Source organism: Salvelinus fontinalis, chromosome 30 (genome assembly GCF_029448725.1).
Source record: "Salvelinus fontinalis isolate EN_2023a chromosome 30, ASM2944872v1, whole genome shotgun sequence".
In the NCBI taxonomy this organism is placed as follows: Eukaryota; Metazoa; Chordata; class Actinopteri; order Salmoniformes; family Salmonidae; genus Salvelinus; species Salvelinus fontinalis.
The window spans coordinates 23966779-23982944 of record NC_074694.1 but is presented as its reverse complement, the minus strand read 5'-3'; the positions used below and the strand labels follow the sequence as shown (position 1 = coordinate 23982944).

The 16166-nt window shown below is 42.4% G+C and overlaps 1 protein-coding gene across 8 annotated transcripts in view; it reads right to left on the bottom strand.

Moving 5' to 3' along the window:
- tanc2b (tetratricopeptide repeat, ankyrin repeat and coiled-coil containing 2b) overlaps window positions 1–16166 on the bottom strand; it is a 252008-nt gene that overhangs the window by 150851 nt on the left and 84991 nt on the right. For 2 of the 8 annotated variants that reach the window (XM_055890112.1, XM_055890111.1), the window contains exon 1: window positions 4072–4171. The exons of 4 other annotated variants lie outside the window; for them this stretch is intronic. Coding sequence is in view for 2 of the 4 variants with exons in the window: in XM_055890108.1 (XP_055746083.1) it covers window positions 10574–10598 (25 nt within the window). In the remaining 2 variants the exon portion in view is untranslated. Of the gene's footprint in view, window positions 1–3489; window positions 3642–4071; window positions 4172–10573; window positions 10804–16166 lie in introns of those variants that run through there. 2 more of the 8 variants (XM_055890108.1, XM_055890109.1) reach the window with 2 other exon arrangements.

Below are 16166 nucleotides of genomic sequence, written 5' to 3'. Positions count from 1 at the left end.
TTGAAAATGCCCAAAGAGCATTTAACATCATACAACAGAATCTGTATGATTTAAAGCTGATTCTAAATTCGGGTAAAACAAAATGCATGGTATTTTCAAATGCCAGGCATGTTACAAATCATGTCATTGCTACATTGGCTAGACATAATATAGAGCAAGTTAAAGTGTACAAATATTTGGGTGTGTGGGTTGATGATAAGCTGAGCTTCACTGTGCATGTAGAGAACTTGATAAGGAAGCTCAAGCTGAAAATAGGATTTTATTACCGGCATAAGGCTTGTTTTTCTTTTGAGGCCAGGAAGGAGCTGGTACGATGTACATTACTGTCGGTTTTAGATTTTAGTGATGTTATATATATGCAGGCCTCAGCCACTATCCTGAGAGCACTTGATTCAGTATATCAAGTAGCCCTCGGGTTCATTACAAATCAGAAACATCTAACACATCATTGTGATCTCTACAGCGCTGTTGGCTGGTCGTCACTGACCTTGCGTAGGCTTAAATACTGGTATACACTGATTTATAAGGCCATATTGGGTAAAATGCCATTTTATCTCTGTTCTTTTTTAGTCAGGTCAGTAAATAAATATCAATTACGGTCGCATTCTGATTTGCTTCTAACAGTACCAAAAATTAGAACAGGTCATGGTAGAAATAGTTTTAGTTACTCAGCTCCGTGGTCCTGGAATTCTCTCCTGAACATTTTAAAATGTGATGATCTAGTTTCGTTGGTGAAGTTTAAACACTTGATCGATGTATATATCATAGAAGAGTGTAATTGTTTTTAGGCCAGCTGTTTTTAGTCAAGATGTTTGTGTTTTTAATGCAATATGTAATTGTTGTACTGTATGTGTGTTTATAGTTTTGTTTAATATTGTGTTAGTGTATGTAAGTTGTTTTGTCTGAAACGTTGTTCCCCCTGCTGCTATTGGACCAGGTCTCTCTTGGAAAAGAGATATTATCAATGAGAAAAAACCTGTATAAATAAAGGTAAAAGATTTTTTTTTTTTTTTTTTTAATTAACACTTCCTAAAATGTAGTTGCATCCCACCTTTTGCCCTCAAAACAGCCTCAATTCATCGGGGCATGGAATACAAAGCTGTCGAAAGCGTTCCACAAGAATGTTGGCCCATGTTGACTCCAATGCTTCCCACAGTTGTGTTAAGTTGGCTGGATGTCTTTTGTGTGGTGGACCATTCTAGATACACACGGGAAACTGTTGAGTATGAAAACCCCAGCAGCGTTGCAGTTCTTGACACACTCAAATCGGTGCGCCTGGCACCTACTACCATACCCTGTTCAAAGGCACTTAAATCATTTGTCTTCCCCATTCCCCCTCTGAATGGCACACAGACACAATCCACGTCTCAATCGTCTCAAGGCTTAAACATCCCCCTTTACCCTGTCTCCTTCCCTTCATCTACACTGATTGAAGTGGATTTAATAAGGGAACATAGTTTTCACCTGGTCAGTCTATGTAATGGAAAGAGCGGGTGTTCCTAATGTTTTGTACACTCATTGTATATGCATATTGTTATATTTGACCTGTATTTAACTAGGCAAGTCTGTTAAGAACAAATTATTATTTTACAATGACGGCCTACCCCGGCCAAACACTCCCCTAACACGGACAACGCTGGGCCAATTGTGTGCCGCCCTATGGGACTCCCGATCACGACCAGGTGTGAGACAGCCCGGGATCGAACCAGGGTCTGTAGTGACACCTCCAGCACTGAGATGCAGTGCCTTAGACCACTGCGCCACTCGGAGCAGCGGGTGAACAATTTGAACAATTTACGCAGTATTGAATTTCCTGGAAAAACTGTACATCTGCATAGTTCTTCCTGTAAATGTGTTTTGTAAAATCTGTGGAAATTTGTCCTTGTGCATAGAGTTCTCTGGTTTGTTAAACTTTGAAATCAATGGTTCTTGTTCGGTATACATTTTAAAGTGAAAAATCTGAGTCTCAGCCTAATTCCATTGCCATGGAATTGCCCTCAATCAGACCATTCTGCTGATTCCTTTCATGTCCTCATAATACACTCATCCCTCTCTGTGAGGCAGGGTGGCTGTACCGTACAATTAGCTAGGCAGTACAAAGGCCATGGACGGTGACGCATGAGAGGGCCTGATCTGCGTCAGGCGCTGGCCGCCATCTCTACCTCTCTACAGGGTCCTGGAAGGTGTTGTTAGTGGAACAGGAAGTATAGAGAGAGACAGAGAGAGAGAGAGAGAGAGAGAGAGAGAGAGAGAGAGAGAGAGAGAGAGAGAATGAGAGAGAGAGAGAGAGAGAGAGGAGAAAAAGATGAGAGAGAGAGAGAGAGAGGAGAAAAAGATGAGAGAGAAAGAGATAAAGAGAGGCACACTCTGTTACTCTAAAAAAAGGTCTGTCGCAGTATTGAGTGGGTGGGCTTCACCAGAGAGACACATAACCAACCAGCAGCCTGAGGTACTAGTGGCCTTATATTATACAAAGACACTCAAAACACCGCTATACATAACACTGAAAGAATATGGAGGTAGTGCCTGCGAGTGAAGTGACTGACTACTCGTCCCTGGTTCCTTGGTTTTCCTCAGGCAGAAATAAGAGTGAGATGGAGGAAGAGCGTGAGTGAGAGAGAGAGCGAGAGCACATTACAGCTCCTAGTCTTCCTCGAGGCGTTCCATTGATCAGCACCACGGAGGACTGACTTTTTTGGAATCCATATTTTATACATAAAGAAGCAGCACTAAGCTAACTGAGCTTTTTCAATTTCATTTTCAATTTCACTCTCTACTGCCATAATAACAATAATAATGATGGTGTATTTTATTTACAAAGTGCATTTCTGGCACTCAAGGCTAGCTACCATCACCCAAATCCCTATCACCTTCACTCTCTCTCTACCTCCTTTTCTCTATTCCCCATCTCCCTCCCCATCTTTCTCTCAGCACAGTGACATTGCACAGTCACCTCTGACTCTCTCTGACCTCCAGTGTACTGTAGGAGATGTGAGTACCCTGCTATGGAGACATATGTCAGTCTCTACTGTCTACTGTTTACTGCACAAACTATTGTATACCAGGTAAATAAATGGCAAAAGGTCCTGATTCTGACATAAACAAAGCATAATAGAGGAAGACTAAGAGCCTGTCCCAAATGGCGCACTATTCCCTTTAGAGTGCACTACTTTTGATCAGAGCCCTATAAGCCCTGGTCAAAGGTAGTGCACAATAGGGAATAGGGTGTCATTTGGGACGCACAGAGGTCTCACTGCAGTGCATTCAATAATAATGCGTGAGTAATCTATCAATCTACACAGACAGCATTTAAATAAACCATTGATTTTGAATAGGAGAATCAAGGATGAGCATTGGGTTAATATGCGTCATAACATCAAAGTGTCTGTGTCATGGTGATAAACAGTCATTTGTGTGACACAAACCTGTCCCCTAACAACAACAGTACAGTAACAATACAATGACCGTATGAAGAAAAAAAAACTCTACCCGAGAGGAGAGACGTCATCTGATGTCAGATATGAAAGGTGTCATTGTCTGTTCTTCTATTCCAATCTGAGTACAGAGCTTTCAAACGGCAGGGGGAAACCATTAGTCCAGAGAGGAGAGAGAGAGGAGAATATAGAGGGAGGGAGGGAGATAAAGGAAAACAGAGAGAGAGAGAGAAGATGGGGAGAGAGTATGCCTTCTTCCCTCACGCTCCCTTATCCTTATCCTCCGTTAACAATACAATCACTCATCCTGTACTCAACAACACTGGCAATAGATGCCTCACACAAGAACACACACAAACGCAACATCTCCATTGCAGGCAGAGGAGTGAACTGTGAACAAGCAGGCTTGAATAATTAAACATTGTTTAAAAAAAAAATAGAAATAAAGTAGAGAACACAGTATGTGACTGCCAGCTTGTAAACCACTGCCAAAACAATCACTTTACCCAGTAATTTAAGAAGATATATATTTGAGAGGATATGACTTGGTAATTACCCCAGGAAAAGTAGCTGCTGCTTCTGCAAAAGCTAATGTGAATTCAAATAAGCAAATAAAGAAAGAAAAAAATATAGTTACCTTAAATTCTTCCTTCCTTTATGTGTAAACATTCTTTCTGTCTGGCATGACTGGAAGCCTATATGACTGGAAGCCTACATCCAGAGTGTCTGCTCTACTCTGCACAGGGCATTTTGTGAAGTCAATCTGAGGGTGAATGAGTGACGGGTGTTCGTGCGTGCGTACATGTGTCCACTCTGCCTTCCCCAACGTATTAGCCCTGAGAGGGAGCGAGGGAAGGAAGACAGGGCTAGCTTAGGTGAATTTGACAGTCACAGGCAGAAAAGTAGCAAATAAGTTACTGTATTTCATATTGCAGTACAACTACTGTAATCCTAATACAGTATAAAAGCAAGCACTGTGTAATAACACAGTAAGATACTGTGTAATTGACTATTATACTGTAAAAAAAAAAGTTAATTCTACTGTAATCGTAATGAATGAATGAATAAATTAAATTAATTGGGGTGAAATTTTACAGTATTTTACAGTATTTTACCATAATTACATGGGATTGGTGCAAGCAGGTTGGCTGCTAGGCAATGTGTTAAAACATTACAGTATATCAATTAATATTTGGTGTTTTAGATCACTTGCACTTCTAGAAGCCTTAACAAAGGCTCCCAAACTGGCAGCAACTATAGGGCAAAATGCTCAACCATTAATAGTTTAAGAGATAGCTGCCACTAAAATCTGTCCCCTATACATTTTTAAATGATGGGGCACTATAACCACAAATGAGTTAAAGCCCACATAAAGTCTTGTTAATTGTATTTTTAAATCACTGTATGCCTACTAAATCATTGTGTGCATTTATTTTATGAAAAACAGCAAATATAATTTTTATAATTTTACCTCTTTTTGCTCATTCTGATCATGTGGGCGTGCTGATACAAATTTGAATATATTTACATACACAGCCCTGATAGGTTTGGCCTCCCGAGTGGCGCAGCAGCCTAAGGCACTGCATCTCAGTAGTGCAAGAGGCGTCACTACAGTACCTGTTTCGAATCCAGGCTGTATCACATCTGGCCGTGATTGGGAGTCCAATAGAGCGGCGCACAATTTGCCCAGCGTCATCCAGATTTTGCCGGAGTAGGCCGTCATTATAAATAAGAATTTGTTCTTAACTGACTTGCCTAGTTAAATAAAGGTTAGACTCTAGTCTTACCCCTTCAAAGTAGGAGGATACATGCACTGCCTTCAGAAAGTATTCAATTGATTACATTTAGATTGTGTCACTGGCCTACACACAATACCCCTTAATGTCAAAGTGGAATTATGTTTTTAGAATTTTTTACAGATTAATTAACAATGAAAAGCTGAGTTTAACACCTTTTTTTAATGGCAAGCGTAAATAAGTTCAGGAGTAAAGATCTGATTCATAAGTCACACAATAAGTTGCATGTACTCACTCTGTGTGTAATTATAGTCTTAAACATGATTTATTTACATTTTTTATGATTACCTCCTCTCTGTACCCCACACATACAATTAGCACCTTACAGATAACAGTGGCTTTGGAAAGTATTCAGACCCCTTGATTTTTTCCACATTTTGTTACGTCACAGCCTTATTCTAAAATTGATTAAATTGTATTTTTTTCCCTCATCAATCTACACACAATACCCCATAATAACAAAGCAAAAACAGGCTTTTAGAAACGTTTGCAAATGTATAAAAAATAAAAAACTGAAAAATCACATTTACATAAGTATTCAGACCCTTTACTCAGTACTTTGTTGAGTGCTGTACAGAAACCCAGCCTAAAACCCCAAACAGCAAGCAATGCAGGTGTAGAAGCAAGTGGCTAGGAAAATTTCCATAGAAAGGCCAGAACCTAGGAAGAAACCTAGAGAGGAACCAGGCTATGAGGGGTGTCCAGTCCTCTTCTGGCTGTGCTGTGTGGAGATGATAACAGAACATGGCCAAGATGTTCAAATGTTCATAGATGACCAGCAGGGTCAAATAATAATACTTGTCCCGAGGCTTGTCCAGAAGCCACTCCTGCATTGTCTTGGCTGTTTGCTTAGGATCATTGTCCTGTTGGAAGGTGAACCTTCGCCCCAGTATGAGGTCCTGAGTAATCTGGAGCAGGTTTTCATCAAGGATCTCTCTGTACTTTGCTCCATTAATCTTTTCCTTGATCCTGACTAGTCTCCCAGTCCCTGCCGCTGAAAAACCTCCCCACAGCATGATGCTGCCACCACCATGCTTCACCCTAGGGATGGTGCCAGGTTTCCTCCAGATGTGATGCTTGGAATTCAGGACAAAGAGTTCAATATTGATTTCATTAGACCAGAGAATCTTGTTTCTCATGGTCTGGGAGTCTTTAGGTGCCTTTTGGCAAACTCAAAGTGGGCTGTCATGTGCCTTTTACTGAGGAGTGGCTTCAGTCTGGCCACTCTACCATAAAGGCCTGATTGGTGGAGTGCTGCAGAGTTAGTTGTACTTCTGGAAGGTCCTCCCATCTCCACAGAGGAACTCTGGAGTTCAGAGTGACCATCGGGTTCTTGGTCACCTTCCTGACCAAGACCCTTCTACCCCGTTTGCTCTGTTTGGCCAGGCGGCCAGCTCTAGTAAGAGTCTAGGTGGTTCCAAACGTCTTCCATTTGAAAATGATGGCCACTCTGTTCTTGGGGACCTTCAAAGCTGCAGAAAAGTTTTGGTACCCTTCCCCAGAACGTTGCCTCGACACAGTCCTGTCTCGGAGCTCTACGGACAAATCCTTCAACCTCATGACTTGGTTTTTGTTCAGACATGCACTTTCAGCTGTGGGACCTTACATAGACAGGTGTGTGCTTTTCCAAATCATGTCAAATCAATTGAATTTACCACAGGTGGACTCCAATCAAGTTGTAGAAATATCTCAAGGATGATCAATGAAACCAGATGCATCTGAGCTCAATTTTGAGTCTCATAGCAAAGGGTTTGAATCCTTATGTAAATAAGGTATCTGTTGTTTTTTTTAAATACATTTGCAAATAATTCTACAAAGCTGTTTTCGCTTTGTTATTATGGGTTATTGCATGTAGATTGATGTAGATTTAATACATTTTAGAATAAGGCTGTAACATAACAAAATGTGGAAAAAGTGAAGGGGTCTGAATACTTTCCGAAGGCACTGTATCTGTAAGGTCCTTCAGTCGAGCAGCGAATTTCAAACACAGATTCAACCACAGATTCAACCACAAAGACCAGGGAGGTTTTCCAATGCCTCACAAAGAAGGGCACCTATTGATAGATGGGTAAAAAAAAGGCTGACATTTAGTATCCCTTTGAGCATGGTGAAGTTATTAATTACACTTTGGATGGTGTATCAATACACCCAGTCACTACAGAGATATAGGCGTCCTTCTTAACTTTGCCCGAGAGGAAGGAAACCAATCAGGGATTTCACCATGAGGCCGATGGTGACTTTAAAACAGTTACAGAGTTTAATGACTGTGATAGGAATGACAGAGTGAAAAGAAGGAAGCCTGTGCAAAATAAAAATATTACAAAACATGCATGCAGTAAAACGGCAGAAAATGTGGCAAATAAATGACATTTATATCCTGAAATCAAAGCGTTATGTTTAGGGCAAATCCAACACATCACTGAGTACCACTCTTCATATTTTCAAACATGGTGGTGGCTGCATCATGTTATGGGTATGCTTGTTCTCGGCAAGGACTACAGTAGGGAGTTTTTTAGTATAAAATAAATGGAATAGAGCCAAGCACAGGCAAAATCATAGAGGAAAACATGGTTCAGTCTGCTTTCCAACAGACACTGGGAGACGAATTCACCTTTCAGCATGACAATAATCTAAAACACAAGGCCAAATATACACTGGAGTTAATTACCAAGACGACATTGAATGTTCCTGAGTGGACTAGTTACAGTTTTGACTTAAATCAGCTTGAAAATCTATAGCAACACTTGAACATACATATCTAGCAATGATCAACAACCAACTTGACAGAGCTTGAAGAATTTTTAAAAGTTGAATGTGTCCAGGTGTGCAAAGCTCTTAACCATAAAGACTCAGCTGTAATCACTGCCAAATGTGAATCTATCATGTCTTTACTCAGGAGTGTGAATACTTATGCAAATGAGATATTTATGTATTTTATTTTCAATACATTTGCAAACATGTTTTCACTTTGTCAACATGTGTAATAAGTCAAGGGGTATGAATACTTTCTGAAGGCACTGTACACAAAGAAAAGATGACTGGTAATTATTTGGTCAGAATAATCAGATCAGATTGTGATGTCATGATCTGGGCAAAAAACTCCACCCCATCTGAACAGGCTGAAATTTCAGGCATTTAATTTTTTTCAAACAGCTCTTACACCAAAATGGCATTATCATAATTTTCACAATTTTAGAGTGTTATTTCGACGATGGAAAAATGGTAGACATGCGTCACTTAAAGCTAAGTATCTTCAGGTAAGTACAATTATTTATACAGGGATAACAAAAAGGAGAACACCGTATGACTCCACAGCAAAACTACAATTGACAAAAAGTGACAATTACAACTGGCGTTCTAGAATGTTAAACAAAACCCACAAGCCCAAATAAAGTGGACATGAGCTGCTGCATGATCTCTTAAAGAGACAGTATCCCATGACAAAAAGCATGAGACAACTGAAACAATGAGACAACACGAAACAACTGACACAAATAATGAAACATGAAGTAGTTCAATAAATGTCTCACTTCAAATGTAGGCAAAATCATAAATTGGCTACCATACCATGTACCCAGTTGTGATCAAAAAGTTTTTGGCACTCCAAAAATATCGTATGGTACTGTATTATGTCGGGTGGAATTACACTATCATTTCAAATACAGCAATTATTTCCCTACCAACAACATTTTCCCACAATGCACCATAATTTGCAGTATTCTGCAGTATAATGCTTTCACACTATTTCACTGAAGATAATAGCCAAAATTACTGTATAAATTACAGTTTTCCGTTACAGTGTAATAGCATACACACACACAAAAACACATGTACACGCTCATTGAGTTAATAATATGTAAATATCTTCATAATAACTGTCACTGTTTCCCGTGACCCCATTTAAGGTAAGGTGAAATAAAGAACAATGCTGATGCCCATGTATTCAGGATTCTGGCACCTACTTATTTACACAGTATGTATTTTGCTACCCTCAGCTTTCAATAATAATATACCTGCACACACAGCAAGGGCACTTCCTCCTATTTAAACCTCACAGCGCTCCACAGCCAATGAGCCCATTCACATCAAGAGGGAACATGAAAGAGAGTTCCTCGACTGGCAAAATCAACAAGATGCTACTGCTACTGCAGACGTGGGGGGAGAGACGGTGTGGGGCAAAGTCCCACAGCATCAACATTTAAAGGGACAATATTTTACATTTCTCAGTTCACAAGCATATGCCTGTCTAGACCTGGTAGGCTTTCGCAATCTGGAGCTGGAGGGTGTGTTGTGTGTGTGGGGGTGTGCATGACGTAAAGGTAGACTCTAGGGAGGATGAGAGAGGAATCGAGAAGAGAATACAGATTGGAAAGATGGGTGTGGAGGAGACAGCATGGAGTGAATATGAGGAAAGATTGGGGAGCGAGAGAGGGGACTTGAGATGAGAGGGGGATGGGGAGACAGGGAGGTAGCTGACAGACAAGGTATAGGACCTGCGTAGATGGATAGACAGAGGGGGGATGACGGGGAGGAGGGGAGAAAGATGGAGTTGCGAGGACCCTCATTAGCCCACGAAAGGCTAGAACATTTAGCTCCCTGCTCTCCTGTTATATCTTCCTCTCTTCCCTCTCTCCTCTCATATTTCTTCTTTTCTTCTCCAGAAATATCCCAGGGTGAGCTGAGTGGGTGGGTGAGAGATGGAGAGAGAGAGAGGGAGGTGAGAGAGAGAGGGTGTGAGATAGTGTAAGAAAGAGAGAGAGAGAGATTGAGAGAGACAGCATGGATGGTCAAAGTGGGTGAGAGATGGCCATGGTAACACTAGATCCTGGGGGAGAAGTATGGGTGCTGCTCAATGATGCATCTCCCATAGATAGAAGCACAACGATATAACGTTAGGATCCCTCAATCAACAACGAGGGATATGAGCATTCAGTATGTATGTACAACCTGCGTTATTATGAAGAAAATCAGTAAACACACAAGAACAGAGCTGAGACCCCCCCCCCCCCCCCCACACACACACACACACACACACACACACACACACACACACACACACACACACACACACTGCTAAGGGGAGGGAACTGGCGTGACTCAGAACCTGATTGGTGTGAAGGCCCCATACCTGGGCCAAGGTGACACAACAGGAACAACCACAGAGCCACAGCAAAAGAGAACAGAGGGAAACAGACATCTGCTAAACAGGTCCAAAACACTGACAAAAAACAGGCTACTGAATAGACTATTTCTATGAATATAAATAAAAACAGTCTATTCTCTCCCCTATTCTCCACCCAGACCTTCAGTCCAGACTCTCAGAGTTCCCTGTATCCAGCTCACCTTTGTCAGTCCAACGTCTTGGCATCCCAGGCAATTAAATAATCCTGCACCATAGTAAGGAAGATCCAAAACAAAGAAAAGAGAGAGGGAGATTGAGGAGGAAGGAATGCTGAAGGAGTAGAAAAAAGAGGTGTGAAAAAGAGGTAGGGAAAAGAGGGACAGAGAGCAGGAGAGGTAAAGCGTGGCCCAGACAAGGAGAGAGCTCTCCTCAGTGTGAGCAAGCAGCGAGGAAAGAAAGCACCAGGTGTCAGCACACACACACACACAGAGGCGTGCTGTGCACATGTACACACACATAGGGGCGCGTCGCGTGCATATACACACACACTCACCGGCAGACAGGCACTATCTCCCTCCTCCCCCTTTCTCATCCTGCTCTCTGCTAGCAGCAATAACTCCCTCTCATCCTGCCTCCAGCTCTCTCAGGCAGGGCAGACGTCCTTAACCCTTTCAGTACCAATATCCTTGCTAAACAGATCCTCATTCTAGATCCAACATTTATATTAGTACATTTTTTGAAAAATAACAGATTATTAATAATTTAGAAATACAAAGACAACCAAGCGATATACAGTATGTGTATGTGTGCTGTAATTAATTCTCATTATTAACACAACTATTCTGAAAGAAAGGTGCCTGTGCATAGGCCTACATGTGTGTAGTACCCTAAAATGTCTGCGCATCATATGAACAAGCAACCCCTCTGCACCAAATCAGCTAGTGTTTCCTACGATGTCTCCTTTCTCCTGGGAGAGACCTCCCTAGCTACTCTTCTCTTACTGTTCTTTCTATCTTAGGGCACTCAGATATAAACAAACAAACAAACAAACAAGGAAGGAAGGAGCCACAGTATTTCATTAACTATCGGTTTCAGAACTTATCTCAAAAGAGGATAAACTCATGCACAATGAATAGAATAAAAAAATATATAAAATAACAAACCAACCAACCAACCAATCATCACCCAGACGTCATCATTATTGGTCTGTTGGTGGATCAGGATCTACTTCTGGGACTCTGAAACCAGCAGCAGTCTTATCAGTGCTCAGGTGTTGTCAGAATAAGGCATTCATGCTACTGTGACTAGCTGACTGCTCCGTATCACACACACGTTCACACATCAGGCTATGAACACCTGAAGGCTATGAAGGCCTCTAATCAATATGTCAACATGGCACATGAAATAAGGGCAGAACACAACGCAGAATGCAACACGAGGTGACACACTAACAGCCAACACAATAATAGATTTCACATTTCCACTGTGCCTTTGGTAGAGATACTGGAGAGAGAGAGGGAGAGATGACAAGAGGGGAGGAGAGATGGCAGAGTTTTGTTTGTTGTTCTGGAGTGATAGAGAGAGAAGAGAGGAGGGGAGGGAAGAGGGGAGGAGATAGATGGAAAAGAGGAGCCAGAGTTACGATGTTCTTCTGGAGTAATAGAGAGAAGAGGAGAGAGCACAGGAAGAGGTTAGACCCGAGCTGTTTTACCCACGCACTGACTGCCCACTGTACTGCTGGAACGAGAACGTTCCATTCTGACAACTGAACAGACCCTTTGTTATAGTCCATCTTTGTTACCACGATGAGTGTTTCCTATCCGTCTCGAAGGACCATGAAACTTGAAGGAACATGAAAAATAACATTATAGGTGGGGAGCAACAGACCCATTATGACTAGTGGGGAGCAACAGACCCATTATGAATGATGGGGAGCAACATTATGACTGGTGGGGAGCGACATTATGACTGGTGGGGAGTAACAGACCCATTATGACTGGTGGGGAGCAACAGACCCATTATGACTGGTGGGGAGCAACAGACCCATTATGACTGGTGGGGAGCAACAGACCCATTATGACTGGTGGGGAGCAACATTATGACTGGTGGGGAGTAACAGACCCATTATGAATGGTGGGGAGCAACATTATGACTGGTGGGGAGCAACATTATGACTGGTGGGGAGCGACATTATGACTGGTGGGGAGTAACAGACCCATTATGACTGGTGGGGGGCAACATTATGACTGGTGGGGAGCAACAGACCCATTATGACTGGTGGGGAGCAAAATACCCATTATGGCTGGTGGGGAGCAACAGACTCATTATGGTTGATGGGGAGCAACAGACCCATTATGGTTGGTGGGGAGCAACAGACCCATTATGACTGGAGGGAAGTAACATTATGACTGATGGGAAGCAACAGACCAATTTTGACTGATAGGGACAAACAGAAGGGGTTTTGGTGGTGGATATGACAGTTGTGGGGGCAAAGAAGGGGGTTGAGGGGTGGAGAGGTGAAGGGGCGCCAAAGAGGTGGTGGAGGGGACAGGGGTGGATACATTCCAGACAACAATGGCTGACTCAAAGTAGGTCACTAAATGGAGGCACATGGTGAGCTGGCCAGGGCAACAGAGGTACAGTACCTTCAGAAAGTATTCATACACCTTGGCTTATTGCACATTTTGTTGTGTTACAGCCCGAATTCAAAATGGATTCAATATTTTTTACTCTCACACATCTACACACAATACCCCATAATGATGACAAAGTGAAAACATGTTTTTAGACATTTTTGCTAATTTATTGAAAACGAAATACAGAAATATCTACAAAGAGATTAACCTGGAAAGGGGCCCCCCTGGCAGCTGGTACGGGGACACCGCTCACAAACAGACCCCACAGAGCCCCAGAACAGCAACACAATTAGACCCAACATAGAGTACACAATAGCAGAATACCTGACCACTGTGACAGAGCTGCACTTCCTAACATCTTGACAAATGTATGACCTCATTAGAGACATGTATTTCCCACAGATCACATAGACCCTCAAAGAATTTGAAAACAAATTCAACATTGATAAACCCCCATGTCTGTTAGGCGAAAAACCACAATGTGCAGTCACAACAGCAAGATGTGTTGCCCGTCTCCATGAGAAAAGGGCAACCAGCGGAGCACAAACAACATTGTAAATTCCACCAATACTTATGTTAACTATTCATACTACAACTCCAGCCCCAGTCTGAGGCCCTGAGCGCTCTGGAGCAGGTTTTCATCAAGGATCTCTCTGTACTTTGCTCCGTTCATCTTTGCCTCGATCCTGACTAGTCTCCCAGTCCCTGCCGCTGAAAAACATTCCCACAGCATGATGCTGCCAACACGCTTCACCGTAGGGATGGTGCCAGGTTTCCTCCAGACATGACGCTTGGCAATCTTGGTTTCATTAGACCAGAGAATCTTGTTTCTCATGGTCTGAGAGTCTTTAGGTGCCTTTTAGCAAACTCCAAGCATGCTGTCATGTGCCTTTTACAGAGGAGTGGCTTCCATCTGGCCACTCTACCATAAAGGCCTGATTGGTGGAGTGCTGCAGAGATGGTTGTCCTTCTGGAAGGTTCTGCCATCTCCACAGAGGACATCTGGAGCTCTATCAGAGTGACCATCAGGTTCTTGGTCACCTCCCTGACCAAGGCCCTTCTCCCCCGATTGCTCCGTTTGGCCAGGCGCCGTTTGGCCAGACATCCAGCTCTAGGAAGAGTCTTGCTGGTTACAAACTACTTCTATTTATGAATAATGAAGGCCAATGTGTTCTTGGAGACCTTCAATGCGGCAGCCATTTTTTGGTACCCTTCACCAGATCTGTGCCTCGACACAATCCTTTCTCTTAGCACTACGGACAATTCCTTCGACCTCATGGCTTGGTTTTTGCTCTGACATGCACTGTCAACTGTGGGACATGTGTGTGCCTTTCCAAATTATGTCAAATCAATCAATCAATCAATCAATCAATTTTATTTTATATAGCCCTTCGTACATCAGATAATATCTCGAAGTGCTGTACAGAAACCCAGCCTAAAACCCCAAACAGCTAGAATGCAGGTGTAGAAGCACGGTGGCTAGGAAAAACTCCCTAGAAAGGCCAAAACCTAGGAAGAAACCTAGAGAGGAACCAGGCTATGAGGGGTGGCCAGTCCTCTTCTGGCTGTGCCGGGTGAAATCAATTGAATTTTCCAAAGGTGGACTCCAATCAAGTTGAAGAAACATCAAGGATGATCAATGGAAACAGGATGCACCTGAGCTCAATTTAATTTTGAGTCTCATAGCAAAGGGTCTGAATACTTATGTTAATAAGGCATTTCTGTATTGTGTGTAGATGGATTAAATTAAAAAAATTCTCAGCAATTTTAGAATAAGGCTGTAACGTAACAAAATGTGGAAAAAGTCAAAGGGTCTGAATACTTTCCGAAGGCACTGTATCTCGCCACCATTCTGTTTCCAGCCGCTTTGTTGACATGATTGCCCGGTGATGAGGCCAGATGAGGTTACAGGTGCCTAGTGATGAGGGCATCACTAAGCGCATGTTTCCACCGAGAGAGACGAGGTCGATTGTTTTATACCTTCGGAGGGCAGCAGCGTCACCTGTGCTTTATCACCTTGGGCGCCCAGTGATGAGGTCATCGGCGACCAATGAGGTGGTTACACAGTGGAGTCCACCCTGCTGTCACTGACTGCTCTTTCAGGAGTGCTAGGTTACACCTGTGGGCCACCCACACAATAGCATATTGATGGTGGATGCTGATTATAAACATGGCTAATCTCCTTCTCTCATCTGATGACAACAGAACAACAACCCTGTGCATTCTGGATGAGCAAGACTAGCTTCAGTAAGGCAGGGCTGTAGCAGTTCACTGCCTCTGTCTATACAGCCCTCTCACACTACTGAATGCAGATGAAATGTCAACAGCAGACAAAGGTTGTCCCCCAAATGGCACCCTATTAGGGATGTGACAAATGGACAAATGTTCTTAACATTTAAACTGGCATTTAAAAAAAGATATGTTTTCTGTTAAAACAAAGAAAAAAATATATCATAAAAATCACTTTTTTCGGTTAGGGATTTTTCTTAACGTTAAGGATCCCATCTTTGTTTAAGCATTCACACCCCCTATTCCCTAGATAGTGCACTAGGCCTGTTCAAAAGTAGTGTACTCCATGGGGGATAGTATGATTTGGGACGGAAATAAAGCTTAACAACATGCTTTAGCCCAGCCTACTGTAGGAGAAGATCCAGTACATTAGACAGACAAGGCATTGCTGTCGTCCTTAGTTACAAATGTCAGTGTTTCCCTTTCCACAGCTGTGCTGCACCATATTGACTCATTATTTAGCTTCCCCTTCACTGGCTACAGACACTGTCTGCATCCCAAATGGAACCCTATATGCCATTTGGGATACAGCCATAGATTCTAATTCACTAGCTACAGAGTACAGATGCTGTTTACATACCAGTTTAATGTACATGTTTATGGCCATTAGATGAAAGAAACATGATAGGAGAGCTACTGTAGGGTATGTCTGAGTCCCAAATGACAACCTATTCTGTTTAAAGTGTACTACTTTTGACAATGAGCCCTGGCCAAAAGCAGTGCACTATAAAGGGAATAGTTTGCCATCTGGACACTGAATATTTTTTATACCAGATCTGCTTACTAACAATAATATAAGTGTTCATGGAGAGGCCAGTGTTTGAAAGACTGATTATCTAATGCTGCTGGGTCTTTTCAAACCAAAATCATAGGATCAGCTAGGGAGTGG